The 16,745-nt window shown below is 38.4% G+C and overlaps 1 protein-coding gene across 1 annotated transcript in view; it reads right to left on the bottom strand.

The window, feature by feature from the left end:
- RYR2 (ryanodine receptor 2) overlaps window positions 1–16,745 on the bottom strand; it is a 523,123-nt gene that overhangs the window by 141,121 nt on the left and 365,257 nt on the right. The window contains exons 61-63 of the mRNA XM_007452954.1: window positions 15,736–15,800; window positions 13,233–13,354; window positions 6,527–6,576 (exon numbers count right to left, since the gene is read on the bottom strand). Of these exons, the coding sequence (XP_007453016.1) occupies window positions 6,527–6,576; window positions 13,233–13,354; window positions 15,736–15,800 (237 nt within the window). The remainder of the gene's footprint in view (window positions 1–6,526; window positions 6,577–13,232; window positions 13,355–15,735; window positions 15,801–16,745) is intronic.

Here is a 16,745-nt window from a genome sequence, read left to right on the forward strand (position 1 = left end):
CATGAAGGGGGTTTGGGTCGGGGATAACTGAAGGATCAACATAAACTTTTTCCACTAATTTTTTAATCAGGGAGAGATACCAATTGATAGAATTCAGTATATTACTTTATTTACTATTAAAACTCTTTTAAAATCAACATTAAGATTTAGGTACCAGTTTAATCATTGATACTCGTCTAGAGGAAAAAACAAATACTTTAACAAGACCTACTGTTTCATTTAAGTACATGATAATACTTGTCCAGTATTCCTGAAGCTAATGTGGGAGCTGTATTAATGATGTTCTAAGGTCACTGAGGTCAACCGAAGGAATGTTGGAGTTTGATGCTCGTAATGTTGCAAAATGCTTGCTTTATTCCAGGCATTCCTAGGAATCTGTCTGTCATCAAATTTGGAAATTCTCCAGGAAATCTGGGTGTCTCTAGACAATTAACTGTCTTGCTAATATGTTAAAAACTCACCAGAAAACAGTAAAGTAGAAAAGGCCTCTACCAAAATGTTCATTGCAGCTCTATTTACAATAACCAGGACATGGAAGCAACCTAAGTGTCTATCAACAGATGAACAGATAAAGAAGATGTGGCACATACATACAATGGAATATTACTCAGCCATAAAAAGGAACAAAACTGAGTTATTTGTAGAGAGGTGGATGGACCTAGAGACTGTCATACAGAGTGAAGTAAGTCAGAAAGAGAAAAACAAATACTGTATGCTCACCCCCATATATGGAATCTAAAAAAAAAAAAAAGGTCATGAAGAACCTAGGGGCAAGATGGGAATAAAGATGCAGACCTACTAGAGAATGGACTTGAGGATACGGGGAGGGGGAAGGGTAAGCTAGGACAAAGTGAGAGAGTGGCATGGACATATATACACTACCAAACGTAAAACAGATAGCTAGTGGGAAGCAGCTGCATAGCATAGGGAGATCAGCTCCGTGCTTTGTGACCACCTAGAGGGGTGGGATAGGGAGGGTGGGAGGGAGGGAGATGCAAGAGGGAAGAGATATGGGGACATACGTATATGTACAACTGATTCACTTATAAAGCAGAAACTAACACACCATTGTAAAGCAATTATACTCCAATAAAGATGTTAAAAAAATAAAAATTAAAAAAAAAAAACAAAACTCACCAGGAAGCAGATAAGTAGAAAAGGCCTCTAAATGATAACTATTTTGTGCCAGCCTTCTCAAATAGTTCCTCAAACTGAAAGTATCATTGTTGGTAGAGTTTAATGATTGTTTGAAAAGTCATTAATCATGTGTTACTTCCTTTTCAATGTAAGTGCCCTAAGTGTTTTCATGGACCACTTAAGGAATTTTTTTAAAATGTGATTCTCATAAACTATGAGATAAGTGGATATTATATTTTTCCTAATATCCTCAAGGAAAAAAATGTAAATCTGGGTTATTCATGAATGTAAGAAAATTCCAAATTGATAGCACTCATCTCATTGTAGTAAGCATCTGCTGACTTATCTTCTCTGTTAGACTGCAGACTTCTTAAAGGTAGGACCTGGTTGGTTGATTAATTCAGTCATCAGATATTTATAAAAGAGCCACTATGCACCAGACTTCCTGCTGGCCTCTGAGGATACAAAAATAAGCCCTGGAAGGGCTGAGTTTTGGGCCAAAGAAGTTAATCTTGTAACATCATCAGTGAGATGAAGGAAAAGTATGCAGAGCTATGAGAAAGTTATGACAGTAGAAGGAGAGAGTATAATCAGGGAGGTTGGGGATGGTCTTCCTGAGAGAATACTATTTGGGTTGAAATCTGAAGGATTATTAGTTAACCCCATTGTGGGTGTGAGGGACTGGAGAGGGGCATGTGGTGTACGGGATCCCATCTCCGTCAATAATTACAGTATGTGCAAAGGCCCTAGGCAGAAAGGAATACATTTTCATGAAGCAGAGAGAAGGCTGCTTAAGCTGAGGCATCATGAGGAAGTCAGAGCATGCTGGGAAATGAGGATGCAGGGGTACACAGGGGACAGACTAGCAAACACTATGTGGTCCGAAGAAGAATTCTGATCTTTATTACAGAGAAATGGGAAGCCACTGGCTCCACAGGAGTGTATTCAGTGATGAGACCATTTTGTTGTTCTGTTTTGGTTTTTGGTTGGGGAGGGGGAGAGATATGACTGCTTTGGAGCACAGTTTAGAAGGGCAAGAGGGAATTCTAAGAGAAGGGTGAGTACGTTCATGGAGGCATACAGGTAAGAGACACCTGTAGATTGGCGTGGGGTGGTAGCAGCAGAGAGGGAAAGAAACCTGCACTTTTCTATCCTCACAGGCTAAGATAACGTTCACACACAGCGGACACAAAACTGGTTACTGAAAGAATGCACAAAATGAATGTCATTAAGGCATTCGATTCATTTTCACATGTAAAAAGAAAGCCGTTAAGAAGTCTTGATACACACACACCTGTGCCACCATCACTATCCCTGCTGGAGCTCTGGTTAGCAGATTCTCTTTCCCCTGCAAATGACTGAAAGTCTAAAAATAGGCTGTAATAGTAGGACTTAAGTATCCTCTAAATGCTTTAAAATCAGGCAGTCAGAGAGACAGAATTTTCACTTAGCATAAGTGGGCGAAAATGGTAGGATTAAAAGCAATATTTCGTTAGTCAATAATGTGTCCTTGAAAACGGCAAATGGGATCCTTATTCCTTGTCAACCTGCCTGCGTCTTACCCGGTCCTGATTTTCCAAAATACAAGCGTGCACCAACTTGCAATCACAAGCATTTCAGAAGTCAAAAGGGAAGCCTAATATAAAATAGATGCTATTTTCCTTACTAATTTTTTCTATAAAGTATTTTAACAGATACCCCAGAACTACTGTTCTGTAGGGAATATGGCTTGTTCCCCTTTTTTAAAACCCTACCTTTTTCTAAGATAAAAGGAAATGGCTTACACACCTTCAAAAGAATATATGAGGAATAAAAACATGACTCCTCTCTCTCTTTTTTTTTTTTTTTTTCCTGCGGTACTCGGGCCTCTCACTGTTGTGGCCTCTCCCGTTGTGGAGCACAGGTTCTGGACGCACAGGCCCAGCAGCCATGGCTCACGGGCCCAGCCGCTCCGCGGCATGTGGGATCTTCCCGGACCAGGGATCGAACCCGTGTCCCCTGCATTGGCAGGCAAATTCTTAACCACTGCGCCACCAGGGAAGCCCATCTCTTTAATTCCTAGTGTGCTTCAACGTATAGAAAATATTTTAAAGTAGATAAAAGATATACATAAATATAGAAGTTCAAGTTTGGGGAATCCTCACTTTACATATCAGAAAAATTTCTGAACAGCTACAATCTGGCAGACGCCAGATTGGAATAAATATTGGAATAAATATTCCATTACTTGGAATAAATATTGGAATAAATATTCCAATAAATATTGGAATAAATATTCCATTTGGAATAAATATTCCATTACTGATCATACTCAGCTCCCCACAATGACCACCACCAGGACAAGAGTTTTGACTTCTGTTTTTTTGTGTGTTTTTTGCGGTACGCGGGCCTCTCACTGTTGTGGCCTCTCCCGTTGCGGAGCACAGGCTCCGGACGCGCAGGCTCAGCGGCCATGGCTCACGGGGCCCAGCCGCTCCGCGGCATGTGGGATCTTCCCGGACCGGGGCACGAACCCGTGTCCCCTGCATCGGTGGGCTGACTCTCAACCACTGCGCCACCAGGGAAGCCCATCTGGTTTATTTTAATGCTTCCCTTTTGTCTCCAATCCCACCTTGCTGACACGTTTCTGGTTAATGTACCTCTTTCTGTATTTTTGCTCCTTGACACAAAGCCCAAGTATTTCTTTGTTAACCTCAACTTTCGCTTCTGTCTTACTTTATTCTTAGGCTAGGTCATGAAACAATTTTTTGAACTAAGCACAGGAAAAACATTTTGATCATCAGTTAATGTCTGCCAGAATACAGAAAAAAAAAATAATGTAAAGACAGGGTGAAAGAAAAAAAAAGAGATTAATAAGTATTTACAAAAGACCATTGTATATACGCTGTTAGGTCTCTCTCTCTTCAGGAAAATCCACAACGGTATAATTGATATATCAAAAAGTAAATACTTGGATTATACAACTTCTGCTTCGATCTGGAAATGGCTAGATTATAAAGGCTTCATGGCGCATGTATTTTAAATAACCAAGTTCCCTAGTTTAGTGTGTATGTAATTTGATTTATCTAAATAAAAGCTGTACAAATAAGACTAAGAATACCTTAGATTTGAAAGCTGTACTGTTACAGTTTACGTAGCATTTCAACATTCATCATGTCATATGAGATTTTATACATGCAATAGATCTCTAAAGTTAGTAGTTATTTTAATCTAGTTTAAAAATGAAAAAAACCCAAACAAACCAAAAACCAAAGGTTCAGAGAAGTTAAGTCCCTTGTCCAAATCATTCAGCTGGTTTAGTTGCAAATAGAGGACTTACATACAGGTTTTCTGATCCAAAGCCCATTATTCTCTCCAGGACATCACGTTAACATCTAAAACCACACTGCAACTGTAACATGTAAAGTTTACGTGTCTAAGACTTAACATGCTAAAACTTTGACAAGTCTGTATTAGAGTATGTTTGATTAATAAAAGCTTCTTGAAGTCTGTATTGTTTTACAGGCAAATGCCTAAGCAAATTTGAAACAATAATAAGACACTAGAATAATATAAAGACTGCATTAAAATATGCTTTTGAGATAAAGATACATAGTAGCTCTCCAATAAATTCCTGTTAAAAATAAAAATAACAGTATTTAAAGGCAAAGGGATTTAACATGCAATGATCCCTAAACGAAATACAAGAATCACAGAGAGACGGAATGAATGTTAAAATCCAGTTCCTCTCCTCCGACTGGTATATGACAAGTTATATTATGCATTTATCTTCAACTACTGAACCCTTAATATATTCAAAGGGAAAAGAGAGATTAAACAACAGGTAAAAGTAATACATGGTAATGGAAGTCTACATTAGTAGACCAGTAGATTAGTTTACATATAGTTCCTTTGCAGAGGGTTATAAATCGCAAAATGGCACAAGGCAGGCTTCTGGGATGCTGAAAATGTTCTGTCTCGACCTGAGAAAATGGGCAGATACATGTAAAATTTCAGGAAGCTATGTCAGCAAGCTGTTCTCAAGATTTGTGTACTCTGCCATATATATGGAATGCCTCAAAAAATTTAAAAATAAAATTATAGCAAAACATAACATGGGAAACCAAGAAGTTAAAATATGTAAGAAGCTAGAGAGAGCACAACAGAAAGTATTATTATGGGGTCCCCATCAGATCCTTCCCCTATCATGAGAAGGTTAGGGAGTATACAAAAGCTCTGTCTGAACAATTTTCATAGAAATTTTTCTATGATGAAGAGAAGTCAAACAAAAGCCAGTCAACTTAGGAGAGCTTTCTGAAGACAATTTCCCCGTTAATTTTGGATAACTGAAACAATAATGCAAAAACTCAGGCAATTTATGAGAAATATATCTTAAAAACACCCAAATACTGGATATAATAATATTAGAAAGCAAATACAGCATTAAGTAGTCATATCCAGAAACTATCATTTCTCAAAAAATGTAAAGAATGTAAAAGTTATTTGCATATATATACACATACACACACGTACATGTACCTAGTTCTCAGCTTATCCACTGTGGCTTTTATAGAAATGACTTAATCCTTAGGTTTTCCTGTGAATGGAATGGGACTTATAACATCTCTATCAGTACACTCAATGTTTTCTTATTGAAGTCACCCCAACGCTGTCTCAAAACCTATAGAGAACTGAGCTAAAATTTGCCTTGGCAGTTATGAAGCCAGATGCAGGAAAGCGTAAAACATAAATTCTGCCGACTGCTATAAAGTCTTAAAGCCACACGGCAAGGAGAGTCTGTGGAAAGTAAGTGACCGCCCTGCAAGGCTCTTTGAAAGCAAGTGCTTGGGAACATGAATTTCAGCTACGTGAATTCTCAGAAATGAACAAAAACTGACTACTATGGGGTGAGGGGTGCTAGAAAAGTCGCTTTTGCCAAATCCAGGCCTCCCTGTCTCTACTATGAAGCTCCAATGTCTGGAATACAGTCGACATGCAAATCTGTAGTCAAGAGCATTAAAAGAGTGCAGTTAAAAATTGTTGGTGTATAACAGCCCATTACTTTATCTATAAGAGATAAGCAAACACAAATTCAGAGGCCCAGTTTTGCTTCACCCCTCTGAAATAAAATATGGCAGAAGCTGCCATTTTCATTCATTTGGCCTTTAGTAATATAACCTTTTGATTTTCAAGTGTGCTTTGGACTAGTATATAAAGTTACAGTCTTCAATTTCACCATACGTAACGCTACTTATAAACAACCTTGAGGACCTTACCTTGGCCTATGACGACCATGCATGCAGCCATGCAAACATGCATTCATGCAACATAGCAGCACACAACACAGTGCAAAAATGGCAAAGAAAACCAAGTGATGGTCGTGCTGGTATTTGTTCAAGGGTCTCCTTACCAAATAGTGAAATCCTATGCCTGACAAGAACTCCAAGTTTGCAGAATAGGCTGAAGACAAAAGAAAAACAAAAGAGAAAAGGGAAAAGGGGAAGGGAAGGTAGAAAAGACAGAGAGAAATTAAATTAAAATAAAACAAAAAAAAAAAGAAGAAGAAAAAAAGAAAAATAAACAGCTGATATATGAGCCGGAAAAAAGCAACATGATGTCACGCAGAAAGAATCAATTCTCTGAGCAGAATGTGGAGTAAAGATATTAAAGAAAGAGTCTTTGAGTGCATATCTTTAACAAACATGGTTAAAAAAGCACATATTATAAGGAACCAAAAAAAAAATTGAAAGCAAAGCTAATTAATATAAAAGCAATCTATATGAACCCCGTAAGAATATAACTACTAGAAAACCACAAGGAGAAAACGTTAATTTTATCTGCCCCAAAGTACTACTGAAGTTCTAGAAATTTGTTGTTATGGATATTATTTCACAATGGAGGTATGGTGCTTTGGGCATAAAATGTTTACTTTTAGTATGTTTTATCATTTGGCCTTTCCTTCCCCGGACCTTGACCACACCCCTTACACATATACCAAAGCATCCAGTGAATGTGAACACAATGAACTAGAGAGAGAATTTAAACAACTGATAATCCCTCAGAGAAAAAACGTTACAGATGTGATAACTTAAAGGGCTTCTTTCTAATGCTATTTCATGAGTTGAACATTTATTTCCTCTGGACTAAGTTCCTGGGTCTTCATGCCCTTCCTGGTGGTCACCCTATAGGAGATTCCAAATAAGGGGGCCCAGCACTCAACATGATGGCACTGGTATGCACTGATGCTTGGATCACAACCCAGAGCATGGACAATACCCATTCTTGTCCTGTCACGTCTGTCACCAGGCAGTCTGGTGGCTTTCTTGCTGGGCCCTATTTTTAGGAACACTCAGTTTCATGCTACACTCCCTTCTAAACTCCCTCAGGATTCAGCTCAGACATGTTTACTCCAAGAAGCCTTTTCTAACACCACGTGTTCCTTCACCACTCACAACCCAAGCTCAAAGAAGTCCCCTCCCAGCCAGGGGCCATCTGCAAATATCTACCAGGACACTTAACCTCCCATATTACAACTGACACTCTTTTCACTTCTATTCAACACTCTTCTGAACCCTCAGAGAGCACTGGTGGTCCACAGCCAGAACTTACCAAAGCTCTAACCTTGAAAATCCATTTGTACAGCACCCCCCACACTCAGCTTGATTTTCCCAATCATGATGACAGCTATGTCCTCACTGCCCCATCCTCTCTTGCAAAGCTTTCCCATCACCAGCAGTGTGCAGATGTACACTCGTCAGGACTGGGGAGACAGGCTCTATGCCATGGAATCAATGATGGCAACTGCTCATGGCAGAATGGGAGAAAGGAGTCAGGATCACTTTTATTACAGTGGACCACTTTTGTGGACCACTTTTATTACAGTAGGTTTTGGCCATCATCTCTCACTTCAGTAACAATGTGAAATAACGTATTGGTGAAAATTAATTATATAGGGCATGGGGTAGCTTTTCCAAGAAAACATTCATCTGCAAGTGCTTAAGTGACTTCGAGGTCTTGGGAAATCTCTTATCAGTGCTAACTATTTTTCAAACAATGATCTATTCAAGTAGATGTTAGACGTAAGATTAGACATTAGCCCCCAGGAGCAGCATTATTTATCTTTAGGCTATAATTGAAATGAACAAAGACAATAAAACAAAAGCAACTTTCTCCAGGTGCCCTCATTCACTGAGCTTTCTGTGTGTTAACAGGAATCTGTCTCCATGTAAAGAGTGATTACATCTTAGAATTGTACACATTTTGGATTCTTGGAATCTAGTCTATTTTAAGGGACATATTTTACCTCTTACTCGCTGACACTCTCTAGTATCCAGAGTGAAACATTCTGCGATGATGTTGAATTTATAATACTAGGATTACGTTTTTAACCTATGAATTTGAATTATGAATTTATAATACTAGAATTATGTTTTAATCTAGACCCGGGGTGTTTTGCGGTGATAGGAAACAGAATTGCTCTGTTTCGTGAGCACATCTATGTTGGAGAATCTCTCCGAAAAAAATGACTTCTTATGATATCAGCTGCTTCCTAACTCTAGGTGTTCCTAATTAGTAACAGATGTGCCACCAGAGAGACATACAGATATATAGAAAGCTAGGTCCTAAGAAAAGACAAATCGTATCTCTCTCCCTTCCAGTGCCACCCTCTTTCAGGGTGTAACTTCTGTGCAGACTCTAAGGTTTGATTATTATAAACTTTGGCCTGTAGTTTTTCTAAAGACAACTTCCATAATCCCGTTACCCCCTTTCTCTAAATCCCTTCATTATTAACATTCTTAAGAATTCATTCTGCAGTTTCCTCCCTGACTCATTGCCTTGTGAGTTTGCTTTCCACCTCATCGCTCTCCTGAAAAACACTCTTTTGAAGTTCTCAATACCCTCTAAGTAGCAAATCTAATAACCTCCTTTTCCGTCTCCATCCTGGAGAGCCAGCTCCCCACAGTACTTGGCATCATTAACTACTTAGATCTGTGAAACTCTGGTTTCTGTTTTACAGTATTACTTCCCACTTCCTCTCTAATTAACTGTTCTCTCTACTCCTCAAAGATCCACTTCTGAAAACCCTGGAAATGTAATAATTCTCCAAGTTTTGGTTCAGACCTTTCAGCTTCTCTCCGATTCTCCCTTAGTTTCATCTGCTTTCAGAGCTTCGAGCAGGAGATGGGTATAGATTATCCCCAAATATGTCATTTCTTGCCCTGATCTCTCCAACACCAGACCCCTGCGTCCCACTTCCTGCTGGATATCTCCAGCTGGATGACCTGTTAGTACTTTATCCTTCCATACGTACCTCTTTAACCAAATTTAAACTCTTCTCAAAACTAGTTCTGAAGTTTCTTGTTTTCGCTAGTGAGACCAATCTTGTTCCAGCCACTCAGCACTGAAACTTCAGCCCCAGGCTGGCCTCCTCCTTTCTACTTGAGATAGGACTCGTTACCGTTACCGAGGCATGCTTATCTTCCCTCTTCCGTGTTTCTCAGACGCAGCCCTCTCTGCATTTACATCTCCTGTGCACTCCCAGCACTTTATAGGTGGCTCATTTACACTCATCACAACGTAGTTCATGGTTAGCTCTATATGTATGTGTCTCCTCAGCTATACTTTTAAGTCCATTAAAGTTGGGAACTGTGCTGTTGTATCTGTGTGTTTACCCTCAGACCTAGGACAGCACCTTGTACCCAAGGGGCATTCAGAATACTTGCTGAACAAACCCACGGGTAGCACCACCTACTGGAAGTAGCACTTCTGTTACAACAGTTTGCATCCCTGCCATAGCTCCTAATGCCTGCCTGCCATGGCTTCCCAGCCATGCTACTCTTATCAATCCTACTTATGCTCCCAGACTGTCCTCATTCTTCTATTTAAAAAGCATCAATGGCTTCTTAGTGCTAATGAATTAAGTAAAAAGAATAAAGATATTTTGACAGTTACTCTCAATTACAGTGTTCCATCATGAATCTACATAACCTATGTTTCTCCTAAATGACCAGCTTCTACGCTGTACGTTGTTATCTCAAAAATATACCTTTTTCTTAATCTCTGACCTACATATTTTTTAATATCAACTTTGAATGTCATGACTTCCATAAATCTCCAGCCTATCCATACCCCTCTAAGGGGTTCTTACTTTACTCTGAATCCTACAGCACCGCTCAGCTTTCTGCTACTGGAACAATATTTATTCCCATATACTTAGCCACTGTCATGTATACTCCTGGAGTGCAGATGCCCCATCTAACTTATCTCTGTGGACAGGAGAATATTGACTGTAGACAGGAAATGCTCGATACCTAATTTCTAGTACCAGGAGGTATCTAAACAACTAATGGGAACAACCTGGTTTTAACTGTGGAGAAATTAATTTAGACCCACATAACTACTGCCACACCCAACTGTTAAATACAAATGAAAACGATCATGGCAATGCTCATCATGTGTATACAGGTATGCTTGTTTATTCACAGTAGCAGGGCCACTTTTTTTTTAAACCTGTTTTATTGTATTTTTTTACGTATTTTACTCATTGAAGGAATATTTAACTAAAGTAGTAAGAAATCAGAGATTTACAAATTTGTGATTCCATTTCAACATGCCAAACAAATTATTTGTTTTTGTTAATGTGATAGTGATGTTGGTTGTTTTAAAACATGTCTTTATGATTATTAAAGTAAGATTTTTTCATTAAAAAAACTTGGAAACCACATAAAAATAGTAATATAAAATCTACAATGCACTACCTAAAGAAAACAACCATTAACATTAAATTTATCCCCTACCAGTACTTTTCTATACATAAAAATTTAGGTTCTTTTAAAAAATCCAAATCAATACTATTTGAACAAATGTTTTATTTTTTAAGTGGTAATTTTCCTAAGTTATCATGTATTTGTACCCATCATCATTTTAACGACTGGACAACATGTACCATAATTTATTTACCATCACCTTATTCATTTTTCAACTCTGATTTTTTTCTCTCTGAGGATAAATTCTACCTATGTTTGGCATTAAAGTACTGTGAAGAAATCAGTTACTTCTGTTGTTGTGTCTCTCATTCCTGTGCGTCGGAATTTTAATGGCATACGTTAAATTTTAATGGCATACATTCCCTTTTGCGGAAGTGCTAGTGGGAGAAGTAAAACTTACCAACCCTCTTTCCAAGAAGTGAAGAAAAAAATTGAAGATGAAATCATTAAAAACTGGGGCAGTGTTATTAAAGGCCCCAAAACTACATCAACGGAGGCTAGCACAGAAGCGTGATGTTCTTCTGATTTCTTCTATGAGGGATACAGTTGGTAAAGGACAATTAGTTACTTCTGCAGTTAGTGAACAGTTCTTAGAGTAAAACTGAAAAATGAATGGCGAAAACAAGACACAATAAAAGGGGAAGGAAAAAAGGGGGGAGGGGAAAGAGCAGAACTTGCATAATTTTTTTTCATTTTTTCCCTATATTCTCCAACTGTATTTTGATTTATGTTAATGAATGTGATTAAATTAACAACACCCTCTAGGAACAAAGTTTCTGTTACAAAAGGTTAACTGGCCAGGAAAGACTAGGAGACTTTGCAGTAGCCTTGGTTCCACAGTGTTTAATGATAACTTGGTGTTGTGGCATTTTCCAGCTACTGTGCGCACTCACCATCCACAGGGGAACACGGGGCCAGTGGTGTGGATGAGTGTGCGTGTGAAATGAGGAGAGATGGGTCTCTCTCTCTCTCCTAGGGAAGGCGGAAAGAAGGCCATGCCATAGTGGGGAAGGGGAGGGGGTTATCTGCATCTTGGAAAGTAGCTCTTCCTTCCCTTTCCTTCTGGTAACACAGTTGGTGGAAACAAAGTAAGTCACTGGAATGGATTCTCTGTTATTTTAACTATCATCCATTTTATCAACTTCACAGGAAGCTTACTATTTGAAGAAGTCTGGAAACATTTTTAATGCTGCTGCAATCTTACATCACATGATTGACTATCTATCTGTTGGGAGACAACCAACTAGACAATAAATTTGAGTAAAGTGATGAGCTTAAGATCCCACCCCCAGTGCTATGTGCCGCAGGAATCTTACTTCCTCTTAACCCTCTGGGGACAGTCTATATTCAATGTCAACTCACCCTGTCCAAGAGGCTGATACTGCACTGCCATTCAACATATCATTAAAGTCAAGTCTATGCTATGAATCTAAAATTGCTCTAAAAAAAAGTCTTAAGAAAATAAAAAAGAGGATTGTTTCCCAGGCAAGCCACTGATGACAGATCCATAGATACTGTGAAATGATAAATGCGTATTCTTTTAAGATGTTAAACTTGTGATAATACTGCTAAACAGCAACAGATAACTAAAAAATGTCAAGACCAAGGAAAGCCTGTATTCTACTTTATACAGGGTACTCATTTTTATAGAAATTTTTTTCAAATACAATCTAAAAGCTTGGTTTGGACTCCTGTGCAATGTAATACAGAAGAAGGCTTTCTCAGTAATTGATTCTCATGCATACTAAGTTCTGGCAGAATTTTGAGGACTCAAACTTGAAATCCTCAGCAGAATCACAAACAAATCTCCAAGGAATACTTGGGTTTAAAGAGAAATAAGAAAGTACTGCTAGGATGCTGGCTTGACTGGTGTGAGCAGAAAACTTTAAAAAGTATATATGTTTACTTCATTTTATCCCAAGATTGCTCATAATTTTTTAAAATTTAAAGTTATAATTTCTGAAAATGAGATTCTGCTGAAAAATACAGGCTGGAAAAAACATTAGATTTGAATAAATGTTTAGGAATCCAATGTTAAAAAGTATCGTTGAACAAAAAATACTAATACACTGATGCATCTCCAGCCTCTACTTGTGGATTCTGTATTGGGTATTTTGTTCCTTCTACTCAGCATTACATTTAGCAGTAAAATATAAGAAAACTCAACACCTAGAACACATGTGTTAACTTGCCAAAACCATCCTTCTCATAGTGTTTGATCCCAAGGGGCCAGGGGCCGGGGAACATGGGTGGGAACTCTTCGCGTGATCCTACTTCAAGAAGCTGAGATGCTCGTTCTCAAAAGGAAACACACTTAAACAATAGTCTTTATTTTTTATAGCTGTTTACCTAGTCACCATTTCTTTCTCTTTGTTTGATGCATGTCCTCCAGAACAGAGAGGTCTGCTTGCTGCAGATAAGAAGTATAAACGATGGTTTTTGAAATACTGATCAATTAAAGGAAGAACAACCTGAAAGAAAGGAAAAGAAAACAGATCTACACGGTGGACTCTTCCGGGGGATGAATGAGTGCTGAGCTTTTAGAGCAGCCAGAGTTCTGTCCACATGCAATAAGTCCCCAATATCCACAGCCATGCCAGTCAGCACCATTTCAAAGTATGCCTCTCATAAGTCTCACTCTGCTGTCTCCAGTTCCTCTGTGTGTGTGTGTGTGTGTGTGTGTGTGCATGTGTGTAATTATAAAAAAAAACACATCAGATTTTCAATGGTTTGAAATTAGTCTCAATATTTTCTCAAAATGAAACAGTCTTAATATTTTCACATCATGCAGTTCCATGCCTGAAAGGTTCAAAAATAATCAGTGATGACCTTCTACTGAGTCTCTACTATGTCTGAGGATTGTAACTGATATGCTGTCATTTCTTGTATCCCAGTAACCACTCTGTATGGTAGGTGCCATCATCCCTGATTTCTAGGTATTAAATTGAGATGTAGAAAGTGAATGATTTACTCAAAGTCACATTGCCACTTACCTACCTGCACAAAGCTCTTACCTGGCCTCTGTCAAAGCCCACCTCCCAATTCTGCCCTCTGATGGCTGTTGATGGCTGTTGGCCAATTCCTCCCTCTCCTCCGTCCACAGGCTTTGTACCTGCCATTCACTCTGTCTGAGATGCTCTCCCCACACCCCATAACCTACTCACTTCACTCCTCCTGCAGGCCTCAGTGCAGTGGCACTTCATCAGATAAGCCTTTGCTGGCCTGTCAACTAGATAAACTCCCTGTATCCTCTGGTCTTTGAACATCATTTGCAATTTTATATTTTATATGTATGATTTTTTGGGTTAGTCTCTGTCCCTAAGAGTCTATAAGGCACACAAGATAAAGAAACATTTCTGGGTTTGTTCCCCATTAAAGCCCTCTCCTGTCCCCTATGACTACTGCTTGTTCTGTTTCATTTACCACTGACTCACCAGCGCTTAGGACCTTGTTGCAAGCCTGTAGCAAGCGCTAGATAAATATTTGTTGAATAAAGAAATGAAAAAAGTAATAATAACTGGCACTACCAGTATTTAGACTCAAGTCTGTCTAAATACATTTTTTCCCCTACAAGGTAGGTATATTTTTTAATAATAGGAATACAAAAGCTTTTAGTGATCTTCCTAGGAAGTGGTGACACTGCCTGAACTTAGTGATTGACATATAATAAGTACTCAATAAATATGTGAATGAATGAATCACAGACTTAGTAGAAATTAAGCCACATTAGGCATGCATCTGCAAACAAAATCACTAGGGGCGCTGAGTGCACAGGCAATGAAATACAAGAATGTATTTTAAACGTGTGATTAGAGGCCATGAATACAGCACTTCTGATCACTGGTTCTCAAGGGCGATTACACCCTAGCAGAACAGATAACCAGCAATGTGCAGCCCAAGACAGACTTCAGAGGACTGATACAGATTTGGGGTGCAATACTGAGTGGAAAGAAAAGACAAGAGAAATCTCCCTTAAAGGGTACAATTCTGAAAACATATAATAGAAACCAAATATTAATCAGTCAAAATAACATGTCATTTTGTAAATGACCTATAACCACCAAATGCAAGTACTTTGAGAGGAAATGGATGGAAATCATTAGGTCTTCAGGTTAACTAAAACATATTGTAAATAGGAAAGCTTCCCAAGGGCATTCTGTGTTTGTGATAGTGAATCTCCAGGACATAATTCCATGCATGGCACAGACTAGGCTCAGAGTGAACACTGACTACGTGAATGGACCTAATGTGGACACTCTGTAACTCTTCATCTCCTTCCCGTATTGGCTGGAGTGTGCACACAGCAAATTCTTGATAAATTCGTATTAAACGGAATAAATAAAAAGCATGGGATATATTCTAAATATGAACAATTGATCCTCTTTGAGCCTCAGTTTTCCTCTTCTGAGTAGGATTCAGGTCCCACAAGGACTCTATAGTATAGGTTCTTATAACATACCCACTGATAAGTTAACTCATGCTTTTCCTCTTTAACAAAGAAATATTCATCTAAAAATTTTAAATCAGAATATTCAAATGTTAGGAAATAGATGTTTCTCCTTTATGTCATATGATAAAGCCAAAAAAGAGAACTTTGAGTCAGACTTCACAGAGGATAAAGTCATTTGAGAAATACGGTACGGAGAGCAGAGCGAGTTAAAGCATGACCAAAGGTGCTGGGAGCACATTTGGCCCACGTGATTCATGCAGTTATTTTCATGCCACAGAATATCTAGTTAGAGTAGAATTCACATTTGTAGACAAGTGCATTCCATAAAGAGGCAACGATCTAAAGAGTATATTTGGTAAACAAACATATTGAAGAAAATACAGGACGGACTGTATACTGTACTTTAGCAAAGAACTTGATTTCTTGTTCATAAGGGAAATGTTCTCCTTTGCTTCTGCTGCCACCATCTGTAGACATGAAAAGTTTTTAGGTACACGTTGCACTTCAAACACTGCAAGATATTCACCCCAAATGCTAAGTTTAGAACACATTGCTAAATGTGTTACCCCACTAAACTGAATACAAAAATATAAAGGCTAACTTCAGTTGTGTAATTTAAAAAGAGATTAAAAACATACCCAAATCAAAATAAAAAAGCTCTTGAGACAGCCCATACACGTGGTTACAAGCACAAACATACTGGTGTAGCTTTGAGATCTGACTGACAGGTAGGGAGGAAAGTGGAATAAAGTAAAAATCCCACATTTTTAGCAGGAAAATCCCACATTCTCTTTCAGTAAGAAAGAAGCTCCCTGGGGTGAGAAAAGTGAGTGGAAAATAAGTAAATATAATTTGTTAGGTTTTTAACACGGACCTCTAAATAAAGATAGTGACTTCTTGGTGTGACTGCAAGTTACAGCCTTTAATATTAATATACCAATGGAAAAATTTCAGGAAGCCAGTGCCTGTGATGACGGGGAGGACCACAGCTGTAATACTAGGTTGGAAAATTAACATTCTGCTAAAGAATAGAAAAGTTCACCGGTGGCAAAAGATAATTTCCATAAGCAAAGCAAAAAGCCCTGAATTTTCCCCATGGTGTAGAAAATGAGTTCAAGGTTACGAACTGATTGACTGAATGCGCTTAGCTTAGAAGGTAGCCTTTCCTACCTCCCTCATGCATATAAAGGAGGTTTCATACATATAGAAGAGGTAGCAATAAACTATAATAACCACGATGCTATGCAGAACAGATTGGAGAGCTAAGAATTTCAGAACTGGATATAAGGTTTCAGTTAAATCTGTAAGCAGAGCTGCCATATTTTATAAGAATCAAACTGACTTATGCTTGAAAAAGTTCTTTTGCACATAGAAATAAAAACCATTTGAAATACGCTTTATTAAATCTTAAG

The sequence above is a fragment of the Lipotes vexillifer genome, unplaced genomic scaffold, assembly GCF_000442215.2.
Source record: "Lipotes vexillifer unplaced genomic scaffold, Lipotes_vexillifer_v1.1 scaffold1088, whole genome shotgun sequence".
In the NCBI taxonomy this organism is placed as follows: Eukaryota; Metazoa; Chordata; class Mammalia; order Artiodactyla; family Lipotidae; genus Lipotes; species Lipotes vexillifer.